This window comes from Rhinatrema bivittatum, chromosome 6 (assembly GCF_901001135.1).
Source record: "Rhinatrema bivittatum chromosome 6, aRhiBiv1.1, whole genome shotgun sequence".
Taxonomy (NCBI): Eukaryota; Metazoa; Chordata; class Amphibia; order Gymnophiona; family Rhinatrematidae; genus Rhinatrema; species Rhinatrema bivittatum.
Genome location: NC_042620.1, coordinates 330,938,464 through 330,951,354, shown reverse-complemented (window position 1 = coordinate 330,951,354; position 12,891 = coordinate 330,938,464). Strand labels below are relative to the sequence as shown.

At 45.8% G+C, this 12,891-nt stretch overlaps 1 protein-coding gene across 1 annotated transcript in view; it reads left to right on the top strand.

Annotated features, from left to right (window-relative positions):
* LOC115094728 (vascular endothelial growth factor receptor kdr-like) overlaps positions 1–12,891 on the top strand; it is a 311,596-nt gene that overhangs the window by 273,179 nt on the left and 25,526 nt on the right. The window contains exons 26-27 of the mRNA XM_029607986.1: positions 10,371–10,470; positions 10,855–10,960. Coding sequence (XP_029463846.1) covers positions 10,371–10,470; positions 10,855–10,960 — 206 coding nt within the window. The remainder of the gene's footprint in view (positions 1–10,370; positions 10,471–10,854; positions 10,961–12,891) is intronic.

Below are 12,891 nucleotides of genomic sequence, written 5' to 3'. Positions count from 1 at the left end.
GCAAGAGGAATAAGGAGGCAGACTCTGGCTGTTTCCTTCAGTACAAATGTATTTACAGTGAGAAAACAAAATGCGGCTCACCTTGCAGAATTGGTAGCGCTCTGACGTTACACATAAGCAGGTCGTCGCGTAAACCGGACTCCCACCTGCTCCCCAGGGCCTGTCTGACCCTTCTGGACCCCCTGGCTTCTTATAGTAAGATGAGGGGAGCCTCCCTTCACTCAGAATCCCTTGCGGGGCTCATCCTTAAGGAGGACTGGGCTGGATAGCAGTGGCCGATCCCTTAAGGTGGTTGGAAGGAGTTTCCTGAATACTCCCTCACAGTATAGATGAGCATCCTTTTGAATGGTAAAAATCACATCCAGGGAGCATGATCTGGACATTATACCTATTTTGGAGTCACTATCTGTGACTGGATAATAACCGTCCCAAAAATGTGGTTAAAAAAGCAAACGTTTCCCAGATCTGATCCAGATATTGACCCCTAGTTAATAATTCTTAAAAGAAAGATATCCAGAAGTGATATCAATAGACGGAGCACTGTCCTACAGGCTTGATAAAGACTGGTATATGGAGTCACTGATCTGGACAGACTCAGGCTTTCATTAGTGGCTCTGACTAATTGGGGAGACCCTCACGGGTGGAAAAATATTTTCAAGACTTAGGAGCCAGCCAAAAAAACTTTAGGAGCAAAGGAAAAATTTTTTTTCACTTCTCACTTTTATAGTTCCTGTCTTGTTTTGTTCTTCTCCGCTCTCCAGCAGGCACTGCCCGTCCCGCTTCTCCTCAACCTTCTGGGTTCGCTTTACTCCCTCCTGCCAGCGCTCTCCCCCAGTCCCACCTTCAGGTCCCTCTCAGCTGCTGCTCCTTCTTCCTCCAGCCTCTCCACCGTGGCCCAGCACTTTGTCAGCGGCAGCCACCGTGCCTCGCTCGGTCTTCGGGCCTCGTTTCCCCCAGGCCCCTCTGCAACTCACTCTTCCTGCTCTCACTCGCGTACCCGGGTTGGGCCTCACCAATGTCCCTTCCGCTGGGTACCAGGACCTGAATTTTCCAGCCCTGGATACCTGCCTGGGTGTATGAGGGAAAGTCGAGATGAATCTGGTCCCATGAGATTATCCAAGTTGTGTTACTGTTATTAATATTCTTGTCCAGGTTGTAGCTCTTGGGGGTGAGGCGGGGCAGTTTAGTTAGAACCTCTGGGGCTTCTAAAGAAATCAAAATACAATTTAGGTATCTCAGGAATAGACCCGCTTTCACCTGAAATGTAAAGCAGAGGCGGGCAGCGATAGAAATATCAGCAACTAGTCCCCTTATTTCCCTTCCCACTCACTTCCTGAACTCTCAGCTGACGGGGGAGGGGGTGGGTGTGAGTGTGAGTGTGCGTGTGTGCGGCAATTAGAGCCTGCATGCACTTGATTCGTCAACCCTGCATACATACACCACCCAGCAAAAGGAGCAAAAGAGGTGCAAGTAAAGCAAGAGACAGATGGACCAGTGGGTTTATGCTCCCCTGCCAGCAGATGGAGATGGAGCAAGCTGACATCACAGTATATATAACCCTGCAGTGACCCCAGCCTGCCAGTATTCTCCGTCTCCAGCAGATGGTGGAGGTGGATCTCCCTATAGTTATCATTTTGGTCGCCCTTCTCTGTACCTTCTCCATCACAACTATATCTTTCCTGAGATGTGGCGACCAGAATTGTACACAGTATTCAAGGTGCGGTCTCACCATGGAGCGATACAGAGGCATTATGACATCTTCTGTTTTATTAACCATTCCCTTTCTAATAATTCCCAACATTCTGTTTGCTTTTTTGACTGCCGCAGCACACTGAGTCAACGATTTCAATGTACTATCCACTAAGACGCCTAGATCTCTTTCCTGGGTGCTAGCTCCTAATATGGAACCTAACATTGTGTAACTGTAGCATGGGTTATTTTTTCCCTATATGCATCACCTTGCACTTATCCACATTAAATTTCATCTGCCATTTGGATGCTTAATCTTCCAGTCTTGCAAGGTCCTCCTGTAATGTATCACAATCCACTTATGATTTAACTACTCTGAATAATTTTGTATCGTCCGCAAATTTGATTACCTCACTCGTCGTATTTCTTTCCAGATCATTTATAAATATATTGAAAAGTAAGGGTCCCTGTACAGATCCCTGAGGCACTCCACTGCCCACTCCCTTCCACTGAGAAAATTGCCCATTTAATCCTACTCTCTGTTTCCTGACTTTTAGCCAGTTTGCAATCCACGAAAGGACATCGCCACCTATCCCATGACTTTTTACTTTTCCTAGAAGCCTCTCATGAGGAACTTTGTCAAACGCCTTCTGAAAATCCAAGTATACTACATCTACCAGTTCACCTTTATCCCCATGTTTATTAACCTCTTCAAAAAAAGTGAAGCAGATTTGTGAGGCAAGACTTGCCTTGGGTAAAGCCATGCTGACTTTGTTCCATTAAACCATGTCTTTCTATATGTTCTGTGATTTTGATGTTTTGAACACTTTCCACTATTTTTCCTGGCACTGAAGTTAGGGTAACCGGTCTGTAGTTTCCCGGATCTCCCAGGAGCCCTTTTTAAATATTGGGCTTACATTAGCCACCCTCCAGTCTTCAGGTACAATGGATGATTTTAATGATAGGTTACAAATTTTTACTAATAGATCTGAAATGCGGTGTATACCAGTTCTGTGGGACCAGCTCCAGTTCCTTCTGGGCTTGGTCTGGATCTGGCTGCTTTTTCTTGGGTGGAATTTTTTCAAGGCTTACAACCTTTTCTTCAGGCGCATCCTCCACTTCCCCCATTTCTGTCTGGTCAGACCCTCTTCCGGTCCTATGCTTAAGCACCGGGGCTCACCTCTGCTCCCTGCGGGTGTTCCCGACAGGAACCCAGATGGCACTGATGATGAGGTTGATTCTGATTCCCTGGAAGATGCGGAAACTCCTCCAGGACTGGAACCGTATCGAACCATGTTGCGGTTCTTCCATAGAGATGAGCTGTCGGCCCTGATTTCCCAGACTTTGAAACAGCTGGGTGTCCCCGGTTCGGATGCCATGTCTGAGCCGAGGAAGAATCCCATTTTACTTTCCTCACGTAAAGCCTCTTGTTTTTTTCCCTGTGATGGATGCCGTGCAAGAATCGATTGATCTGTAATGTGATGCCCCAGAGGCAAATTTTAAAGGGGGTTGGACATTGGAAGGCCTGAACCCCCTGGATTCAGCTGTGAGAGAGCGTTTGCATTTTCCGAAAGAGGATGCACTTGTATGTGCTGTCTCCAAGCGAATGACTATCCCCGTAGAGGGAAGAGCGGCCATGAAGGATGTACATGACAGAAGGATTGAGGCTATTTTTAAGCAAGCCTTTGAGGCAGTGGCAATGACTTTACAGATTGCTTCCCGCTGCGCTCTAGTGGCATGATCTTGTCTACTTCTCTCTCAGAGGGTTGATGAGTCTGGAGTCGGTTATGGAGCCTACTGCTGCCTTTTTAGCAGACACAGGCTATGATTTGGTCCATACCTCGGCCAGGAGAGTGGCTTTGGTGATAGTGGCCAGGCATCATCTCTGGTTGCGAAATTGGTCAGCTGACGCAGCCTCCAAAAGGCTCGCTCTTGTTTGGGAGTGAGTTGGAGAAACTGGCAGCTTTTCACAGCAAGATTATTTATATTTCCATTTACTGATTGCTCCTCCAAAACATCTGAAGCAATGCGCAATGTGTTAAAATGCATAACACATCCTATGTATGCAATAAACATCACAACCCTAACATGAAACAGTTTCCTATCAGTAAATAACCGAAATACACTGTAATCAAGTTACATTCATCACCAGGGAAAAACATAGGCAACCTCTACACGACTACGTTTTGCCTGGGCAAATCATTGCTTGGACAAACTGTTCCCTGAATAAGAAGAGGTGACATTGGGGCACTCCTGGGGCATGGTGTGATATCTGGCCGGATAAAGTTACCTAGCAGGCCTAAAGTTACCCTTAGATATATTAGCAGCACTTTTACCTGGATGAAATGCCACTTAATACCCGGATAAAGTTATCCATGTAACTTACCCACTCCGCAGGTGTTTTGAATATGAACCTCATTGTTTAAGGATTCATTTGGTAAAGAGAAATGAGACCCATTTCTCAGTAACAGTGTGCAAACTTTCATACAGTGTGACATTTCCTTCTGGTATATTAAGGGAACTTGGATCTGTTGCTGGATCTATTCGTGTTCTGTGAATTTTGGAAGTGATTCTGCAGGACTGGAGAAGGGAAGATGTCACTCTTCAAAACAGTGTCAACAGGGAAGAAGGTGAGAACCGCAGGTCAGTCAGACTTTGGTGGCGGGAAAATTAACAGAAGACTCTACTAAGGGACTTGATGGTGAAGTATCGATGATAGGATTTCAATCTGCTGGATGCCGCAGGCATGGCCCTACGTGGGGGAGACTGTGTCAGAAAAAAAAATCTGATCGATTTCTTTGATTGGGTGACTGCTGCACTGTGAATAAATTGCACATAAAGGAAACAGCCAGAGTCTGCCTCCTTATTCCTCTTGGTTGTTTCCCAAGCCACTATCACACAAGTTACCACAATGCTCTATTAAAAAATTATCCTTTTATGTTCATCTCTCCTTACCACAGAATATCCCAGTAATTAGTAACATCTGTATAGGGCAAGAGAGCCCAGTGTATCTCATGGTAACCTCCTTTCACTGAATAGGTTTTAAGAGATAATTTTACAACAGCTTCTGCACAAAGCGGATCTGGCTTCTTAGCTGGCTCTTTTAACGTCATCTCTATCCTGCGTGTTTTGATATTTCTTATACAGGTTTTCAGTTATGCTTCAATTAGAAACTGGTTAGTAATCAGGCATGGCACCACCAAGTGTGCAAACCGTGCAATTGCACAGGGTGGCATACCCGGAGAGCAGCACTGGGAGAATGGACAGGCCCGTGTGGCTGCCGGTGGACTCGATCCCAGCGGTATCAGAAGAAGCAGAATGCCCATGCGGCCACCGGCGGACCCCATCCCACCGGCAGCAGAAGAAGCTGAAGGCCTGTGCGGCCACCGGTGGACCCCATCCCACCGGCAGCAAAGGAATCAGGACGATTGCACCGCCGTTCCCATAGCAGAAGAGGAAGCCCATCCTGCAGCTCCTCATGCACCGGCCCCGTGGTATTCAACACTCACGGTAGCGGTCTTAGCACTTCCTCGCAATGCATGAGATGGGCATAGAGGAAGTGCTAGCACCACGAGTGTTGAATATCGTGGGGCCGACATGCGGGAGGAGCCGCAGAATGAATGGCTGCTCTTCCGAACAAAGGAGAAGCATCTCCATGCAGCAGGAGTCTGCCTGCCTGCTCGCCCAGGGAAAAGGTGCAAGATGAGTTTTTTTTTGGGAGCTTGTTTGGTCCCATTTGTGAGAATAATATTCTGAATGATGCAGATAGAAAGAAAATAGAAAGAATCAAAACTGAAGATGGGAAAGTAGAAAAACACTTTTTATTTTACAATGGAGAATCAGATGCAGGAAAGGTTGCAAGAGAAGGTCAAAGGGATGTGTGTGTGTGTGTGTGTGTGTGTGTGTGTGTGTGTGTGTGAGAGAATGGGAGCCTGTCTGGGTGCCACATTTAAAACTAATCGGAGAAAGTTCTTTTTTACTGAACGCACAATTAAACTCTGGAATTTGTTACCAGAGGATGTGGTTAGTGCAGTTAGTATAGCTGTGTTTAAAAAAGGATTGGATAAGTTCTTGGAGGAGAAGTCCATTACCTGCTATTAAGTTCACTTAGAGAATAGCCACTGCCATTAGCAATGGTAACATGGAATAGACTTAGTTTTTGGGTACTTGCCAGGTTCTTATGGCCTGGATTGGCCTCTGTTGGAAACAGGATGCTGGGCTTGATGGACCCTTGGTCTGACCCAGTATGCCATGTTCTTATGGGGATTTGGGTGGATGAGAATGGGAGCCTGCCTGGGATCTGGGTTGGTAAGAGTGTGTGAATGGGAGCCTGCCTGGGTTGTTTGTGTATATGTGTGTGTACAAGAGAGAAAACGTATGCGCCAGCGTGCGCATGTTATAAAATTGTGCGTCCATGTGTGCGTGCCGGGTAGCGCGCGCACACATGGACGCGCGCGCGTAAGTTTTGAAAATCTACCCCGTGTGTGATATTCTTACTTCAGAATACTTGTCCTCTGATATTTTTCATGTGTAATGTTGTTAGAAATGCATGGAAAAGATTTTTGTAAACGCATAGCTGTGTGTGGAGCGGGTTGGGGAAGGGGGGTAGGTGTTGTGTATGGTCGTAAGGTTCACCTAGAGCACCTAATACCCTTGCACCAGCCACGGGTTCTGGGGTGGGGGGGAGAGTGATGTCAGTTTGTAAAGTTTGCAGCACCGAAGGGAGCTGGGCACTTTTGTGGGCTGGGGAAAGAGACTGAACGAACCGACGGAGAGGGAAGAGTTAGGGCCGCACAGGGCAGCAAAAAAGCTAGCACTGGCCCTGACAGTAATATTTTTATTGTATTTCTAATTTAGTAATCCTTTTATTGTATTCTCTATTTGTTTTTCTAAATGTGGGTTTGGTTTTTTTTTTTAATGTGTTATCTGTCCCAATGTATTTATAATCCGGCACGGTAATACATTTGAACTGGTTGTGCACTGAACATGACGTTTGTTTATGTGCTGTACTTTTCCATTTAGTTCCCTAATCCTCTTTGTGCTGACTCGGGAAAAGCTGAATATCAAATGGAATTAAATAAATAAGGCCATGGCGCTTAAATTCTAGACCTGAGCGGCCGCAGGGCACAAAAGCCTTTGACTTAAATGTTTTCTAAACAAACGTAAAACTACGGGTTTTGCCATCCAAACCCCAAACAGCGTTGTTAAAAAAAAATTGGTTCAGGAGGGTAATTTCATGCCTGGCTGGTGCTTCTTTCATCCCAGTGCTACAGTGTAAAATGTCTATGCTGCTTTTCTTCTGTGCAAACAAGTCTGCATGGACTCGCGTCCCAGCGCAGGAAAGAAGAGAATAATTCAATAATATGAAATTAAAGGAACGTGCACGCACAGACTCGGCTGCGCAAAAAGGTCGGATGCCATCGACATGAAATGAGATTGAAATTCAGTTTCTCTCAAAAAAAAATAAAAAATCTCATGTTCCCGGATTGGAAGATCACTTGAAACAGAAACAGATATGCTTGGCAGGGTCTGAGAAATTTTACAATTAGGTTTTATTCGTTCTGAACCTGCATGTCAGAGGTTGGCTCCACCTTGTCTGGGCACAGCCAACTAGACAGCGATACAGGCAAAGGAAGGATGATATTCGCAGGCCGTTATACGGGTGAAACAGCGTTTACCTGCAGAAATGGCCTTTGAGAGAGAATTGTCTGCCCAATAGGCGTGTGTTTACCTGGACTAAACGCTGGCGTTTCCTAAGGGCAGAGTCAGGGAGAGGAGGCTCCACTTACGCCCAGGGAGGATACCTTTCAAACAAATCTGCGCAGCCGCATATATGTACGCGAGGAGATCCACACCAGTATTTTATAACCCGTGACTGTGATATACGCGCGTTTTGTAAAGCACGCGTATCTCTACCCTGCAGCATACGTGTGCAAGAGGGCTTCTGCGCAAATACACGCGATGCATTGCAACCACACATATATCAATGCATTGAACACAATTACTTTTCCTGCCTGTTTTAAAAATATACACACGTGTCTTTTACTCACGAAAATAAAATAGGACTTGCTCGTGTTAAGTCGGCCAATTTTAAAACATGCGGGCTTAGTGGTTTTCCGCTTAGCAAAGTTTCTTTTAGTTTTTAAGATTTTAGGAATGTTTCTTTACCTTTAATTTTTTTTTAACAAATGTTGTATTTCTGATTTATTACAATTGTTTTATTTGTCTTTTATTTTAAGATTGAATATTATTACTTTTGCTTTGATGTTTTAAATGCTTATAACAGGGCATGATTAGTTTGTACACCGATGTGATACTTAATTTTGAACACCGGTATAAAAAAACTAATAAATAAAATAAATGAAATTAACCAGTTTACCAACTAGATTACTAGTTCTCCCAGTTCTTCTACAAGCCATTGAGACCTTCCTGGTTTTTCAGCCTGAACACCCCCCCAGTTCACCCAGACCTCCCAGCCAGTCAGTACAACACAATAAACATGTTTAATTTCACTGGCACCAGATCATTTATAGGTGTAGAAATACGCAAGTTCGCAAATGTACATGCATAAGTGTGTGTAGGTGTTGGCTCTGCCTCAAAATGTCCCCAGGTCACCTCTTTTTTTATGCACATATGTCCGCACGCCAAAAAATGAAAATATGTGCATATTTTCAACTTTAATAAAATGCAGAATATGGAAGTAGAGGCTACTTGCGCGTCTATATAAAGCAATTTTTACGCACGCTGGGGTACATTTTAAAAAAACAGCGCGAGCACATACTTTTGTTCGCGCACCAGGCGCGAAGAAAAGTACGCCGGATTTTATAAGATACGCACGTAGCCGCGCGTATCTTATAAAATCCGGGGTCGGCACGCGCAAAGGGGTGCACATTTGTGCAACTTGCGTGCACCGAGCCTTGTGCGCGCTGCCCGTTCCCTCCGAGGCCACTCCGAAATCGGAGCGGCCTTGGAGGGAACTTTCCTTCCACCCCCCGCACCTTCCCCTCCCTTCCCCTACCTAACCCACCCCCCCCGGCCCTATCTAACTCCCCCCCCCCACCTTTATCGCACAAGTTATGCCTGCTCGAAGCAGGCGTAACTTGCGTGCGCCGATGGCCCGCTGCCGCACCATCGCCCAACCCGGGGGCTGGTCTGGAGGCCTCGGTCACGTCCCCCTGGAACGCCCCTGGGCCAGCACCACGCCCCCAGGAATGCCTCGAACATCGTGCCACCCCCCCGACACACCCCCCTAGCAAAGTCCCGGGACTTACGCGCGTCCCGGGGCTTGCGTGCACCGCCGAGCCTATGCAAAATAAGCTCGGCATGCGCAGGGTTTTTTTTAAGGGTTACGCGCTTAACTTAAGTGTGTAACCCTTTTAAAATCCGGCCCACTGGGTGTGATTTTCAAAAGCATTTTCAGGCCCATGTAAGTGGGCTTTTGAAAATTGCTACAGTATACACCACTGAATTGTCCATAGGTTTTACATGCGTTAAGTGTGCTTAAGACGGGTAAATAGACTTTGAACATTTCCAGTAATTCCTTTGAAAATTCTCTTGTTTGTGCATAAAGTTTCCCATTCCCCAAAATTTCTGTGTACGCTTTAGTAGGTGTAACTGTGCGCGGGGGGGTAATTTGGGTGCGATAATTTTCAAAGCGAAAGATACCTCTAAGTCCGTCTTGAAAATTGGTGTAACGTTTTGCATTATTTTTACCGACTTTTTAAATATGAGCTGTTACAAAATGAGCCCCAATGGGCAAATATCAGAACGAGGCTGTCGTGTACAGAGCGAGGCCTCTTCTGTAGAGGAGCCTTTCCAGGTCCTTTTGCTAAACGTATGTGCGGGGGTGGGGGTTGGGGGGTCCGTAGCTGGTTTCTTTCGTTCTCCCGGACTGAGGAGAGGAGTTCCTGGGAGCTGCGCAGGTATAGGGTGAGGCTGACAAACTCACGCATGGATTGTAATTTTCAAATCTACTTGTACTACTTCCCAGGAACAAAACTCTTCCCGGAGAAGGAAGCCGCTGCGGTGTCCACGTTATCTTTTGCACTTGTGGACGGTTTTCTTTCAAACTCTGTCTTTGCTGGTCAAGCAAGTTAACAAGGCAGTGACCAATCCTGTGCAAATATATAGTTCACAATCCGATAGATGCGAACCCTTAGCAAATGTATCGCTCATAAGGAGAATTCAGAATTCGTTGCATGATGTCCAGCCTTGTCCAAGAAAGATTCCAAAGAAGGCAAATCATTTTTAACTAACGCGGTCGTTCAGTTCCAAAATATGCAATACTTGGTGTAGCCCGCAAAGTATTAGCAGGACCAATAGATTTCCAGAGTTACGCTATTGCCAGCCTTGCAGCAGATAGCAAATAACTAGCTAAACTCTTTTTAAGAAAAATACTTTCATAAACACTGTCACCCAGAAGGAAGAACATGTAATCTGTGGGGAGCTGAAGTTTCATTTTTTTATTTCTAATCTCAATTATCTTCTTCCTGTGGGCGATTTTTCTAAAGGAAAGCCCATGCCTAGGGGTCCATTTTCAGACCTTCCCCCTCCACCCCTAGTGACACAGGCATTGGGTTTCTTGAAGGTCAGAGGGTTTTACGCAGGACAGGAAACACGTGAGCAGAAGCGGTAGCGAATCTGATCCCCTCCCCCCCACCGTCTTTGTCTTGTCTCCGCAGGTGCCTCGCCGTATCCGGGAGTGCATATAGACGAGGACTTCTGCCTCCGACTCAAAGAAGGAACACGAATGAGGCCTCCAGAGTACACAACTCCCGAGATGTGAGAGCTTCTCTCGTTCTTACGTTGGCAAGAAGCTGCTTGAACTGTGCTTCCCCCCACCCCACAGCATCCAAGGAGCAGCCCTCTCTTTTACGCTTCCCTCGGTGCCCTGACCCTTCCGCGTCCAGCGCAGAACAGGCGGCACTACCCAGTTTTTGAAAGGAGAGTTTTTGGCTCGTCCCGGTTTTCGAACACCCACCTTGGCATGTCCTGTTGACCGGCACTTCTTCCACTTGAAGTCGGCCCTGCAGTTACCACAGTGTAGCAGGAGAAGATGACAAAAAAAAAGAGGCAGAATTTAGCTTCAAGTCCCCCTCCAAAAACTGGATGCTGTTAGATCCCTGCCAGCGTTTGACATGCTGTGTGTTGTGTGCTCTTTATTAGGTACCAGACCATGCTGGATTGTTGGCATGGAGTCCCAACGGAACGACCAAACTTCACCGACCTGGTGGCGCGACTGGGAGACCTCCTCCAGGCAAACGTTCAACAGGTCTGATAACTACCAGTTTTATAAAAATGGCCTCTCTTTCTTCTTCCACTAGACTCGTTAGCTGAAGGCCCAATATCCGGTCTTGCTGACCAGTTAACATTAGAAGTTGTCATGCTAAACATAATGAAAATAGTTAGGGGAGAGAATTATCTTCTGGGTTCCACGCATGAAGTGATTAGGTTTCAAAATGAGACGTGTACTGATGACAGGCAGATTTGCACATTACATTAATTAAAAAGAGTCTTGTTTACTGCACAGAGCAACAATAGTTCTTTATCTCCCGAACATTTAGTAATTATCTTCCATTGCTGGCAGATTGTCAGCTTTCCTATATGCACTTAGCATAACTCCGCTGCATTGCAGTTTACTGCTGCTGGAAGCTCCACATTGCTGTAATTTGCATGTTTAAATAGTCGAGATACAAGTAGTAATGAGACAAAGTTGACTTTAATGAAGATACACTTCAAGCTGAGTGGTTCTCTGGTCTTAAATCAGTACAGCTGAAAATCTTTTGTGTTTTATTATCCCTGGTTGAATACTGTGTTCTGCACCTCGTGAGGAGAAACAAAATTCCTCTTTTACTTGCCCTCGTAAGATGTGATATCCCTCTGACCCCTTCTCCTCCCCCCTCCTCATAGGTTACACTGGTGGCTATGATGAATTGCATCTTTTGGATCCTCCCATTGTGACTCGGAAAATTCTGTGCAAAATTAAATATTCCGCGTACAATGTTTTAAAATTCTGCAGACTTTCTGGGGTGAGTTTTGAAAGACTTGCTCGGGGGTTGCACATGTGGTGCGATAAGTGAATTTTCAGAAGCGTGCTGCTGCGCAGAAAAGTGTGCACGCACAAAGGTGTTTCAAGGGCATTCCGGGACAGGTTTTGGAAGAATGTGCGCATTCACGTATTTTATAAAACGGAAGTACGTTCGTGCATTATCAAACAAATGCACATGCTCACGCAGCTGCCAGTCAAGTCACGGATATTCAATCTGCCTTCTCTTTTGCCTACAGGTTTTGGGTGGGGGTTCTGGAGCAAACAGGGGAGGGTCTCGGTGAACCGGTGCTCCACGTTACTACGTGCACCAAGTATTTTTCATAAGTGAGATAGATTCATTTTCTGATTTCTAGGTACGGATGTTTAAACTGTGTGGCTATTCATTTTATTGCAAACCGTTTTGACAGTTTTTGCTGAAATAGATAAAAATTAAAAAAAAAACATTGCTACACCTCTCATCCCCTGCTATATCTGTAGTGTATTCCCATTTTTCGTATCTCAGGATGAGATGACACTACTCAACTAATCCTATCCCTGATGTATAAACAGCAAAATTGGTGGGTGTGGGTCAGTACCAGTCCCCGAGTCGGGCCCATCCACTGCTTGGTTCAGGTAGGCCTGGGGGTGCTGCAGAGTCAACATTCACAGCCCGGAGGTGGGGAATGGGGCAGGGGGAAGGGTAGAGGGGAACCATAGTCAACGTATAATGGCGATACCTGGTGGTCGGATTCAGAAGAGGTCCCGGTGCACAACCTCCAGGTGAGGACCGTCGCCCCAGTGACTGGATTGAAGCCGGGAGGAGGCGTAAAATAGGTGGAAGCGTCCCTGGGGTAGCTGCAAGTGAAGGCTCGTGGTGCCAGATCCCCAGTTCTGGTTCTCATTGAGCTGGATGAGAAAACTGCCAGGTCAAAAAAAAAAAGCAGTAGGCATTTTAAACAAAATAAAACAAACTTTTGAGCACTTATTTTTCTTTTGGAATGAAATAAATCTGTAATAAAAGCAGTATCTTAATCATTCTGTTTATTTGTACAGCAGACTGAATTATTTAATGAATGTCTTTGGCAGTAATACCCCCTACTGGCTGCAAGTCACAAGTGCAAAACAACTTGAAAAATGACAGTGGGGAAAATATTGTGTTTTAAGTGTAATGAAGT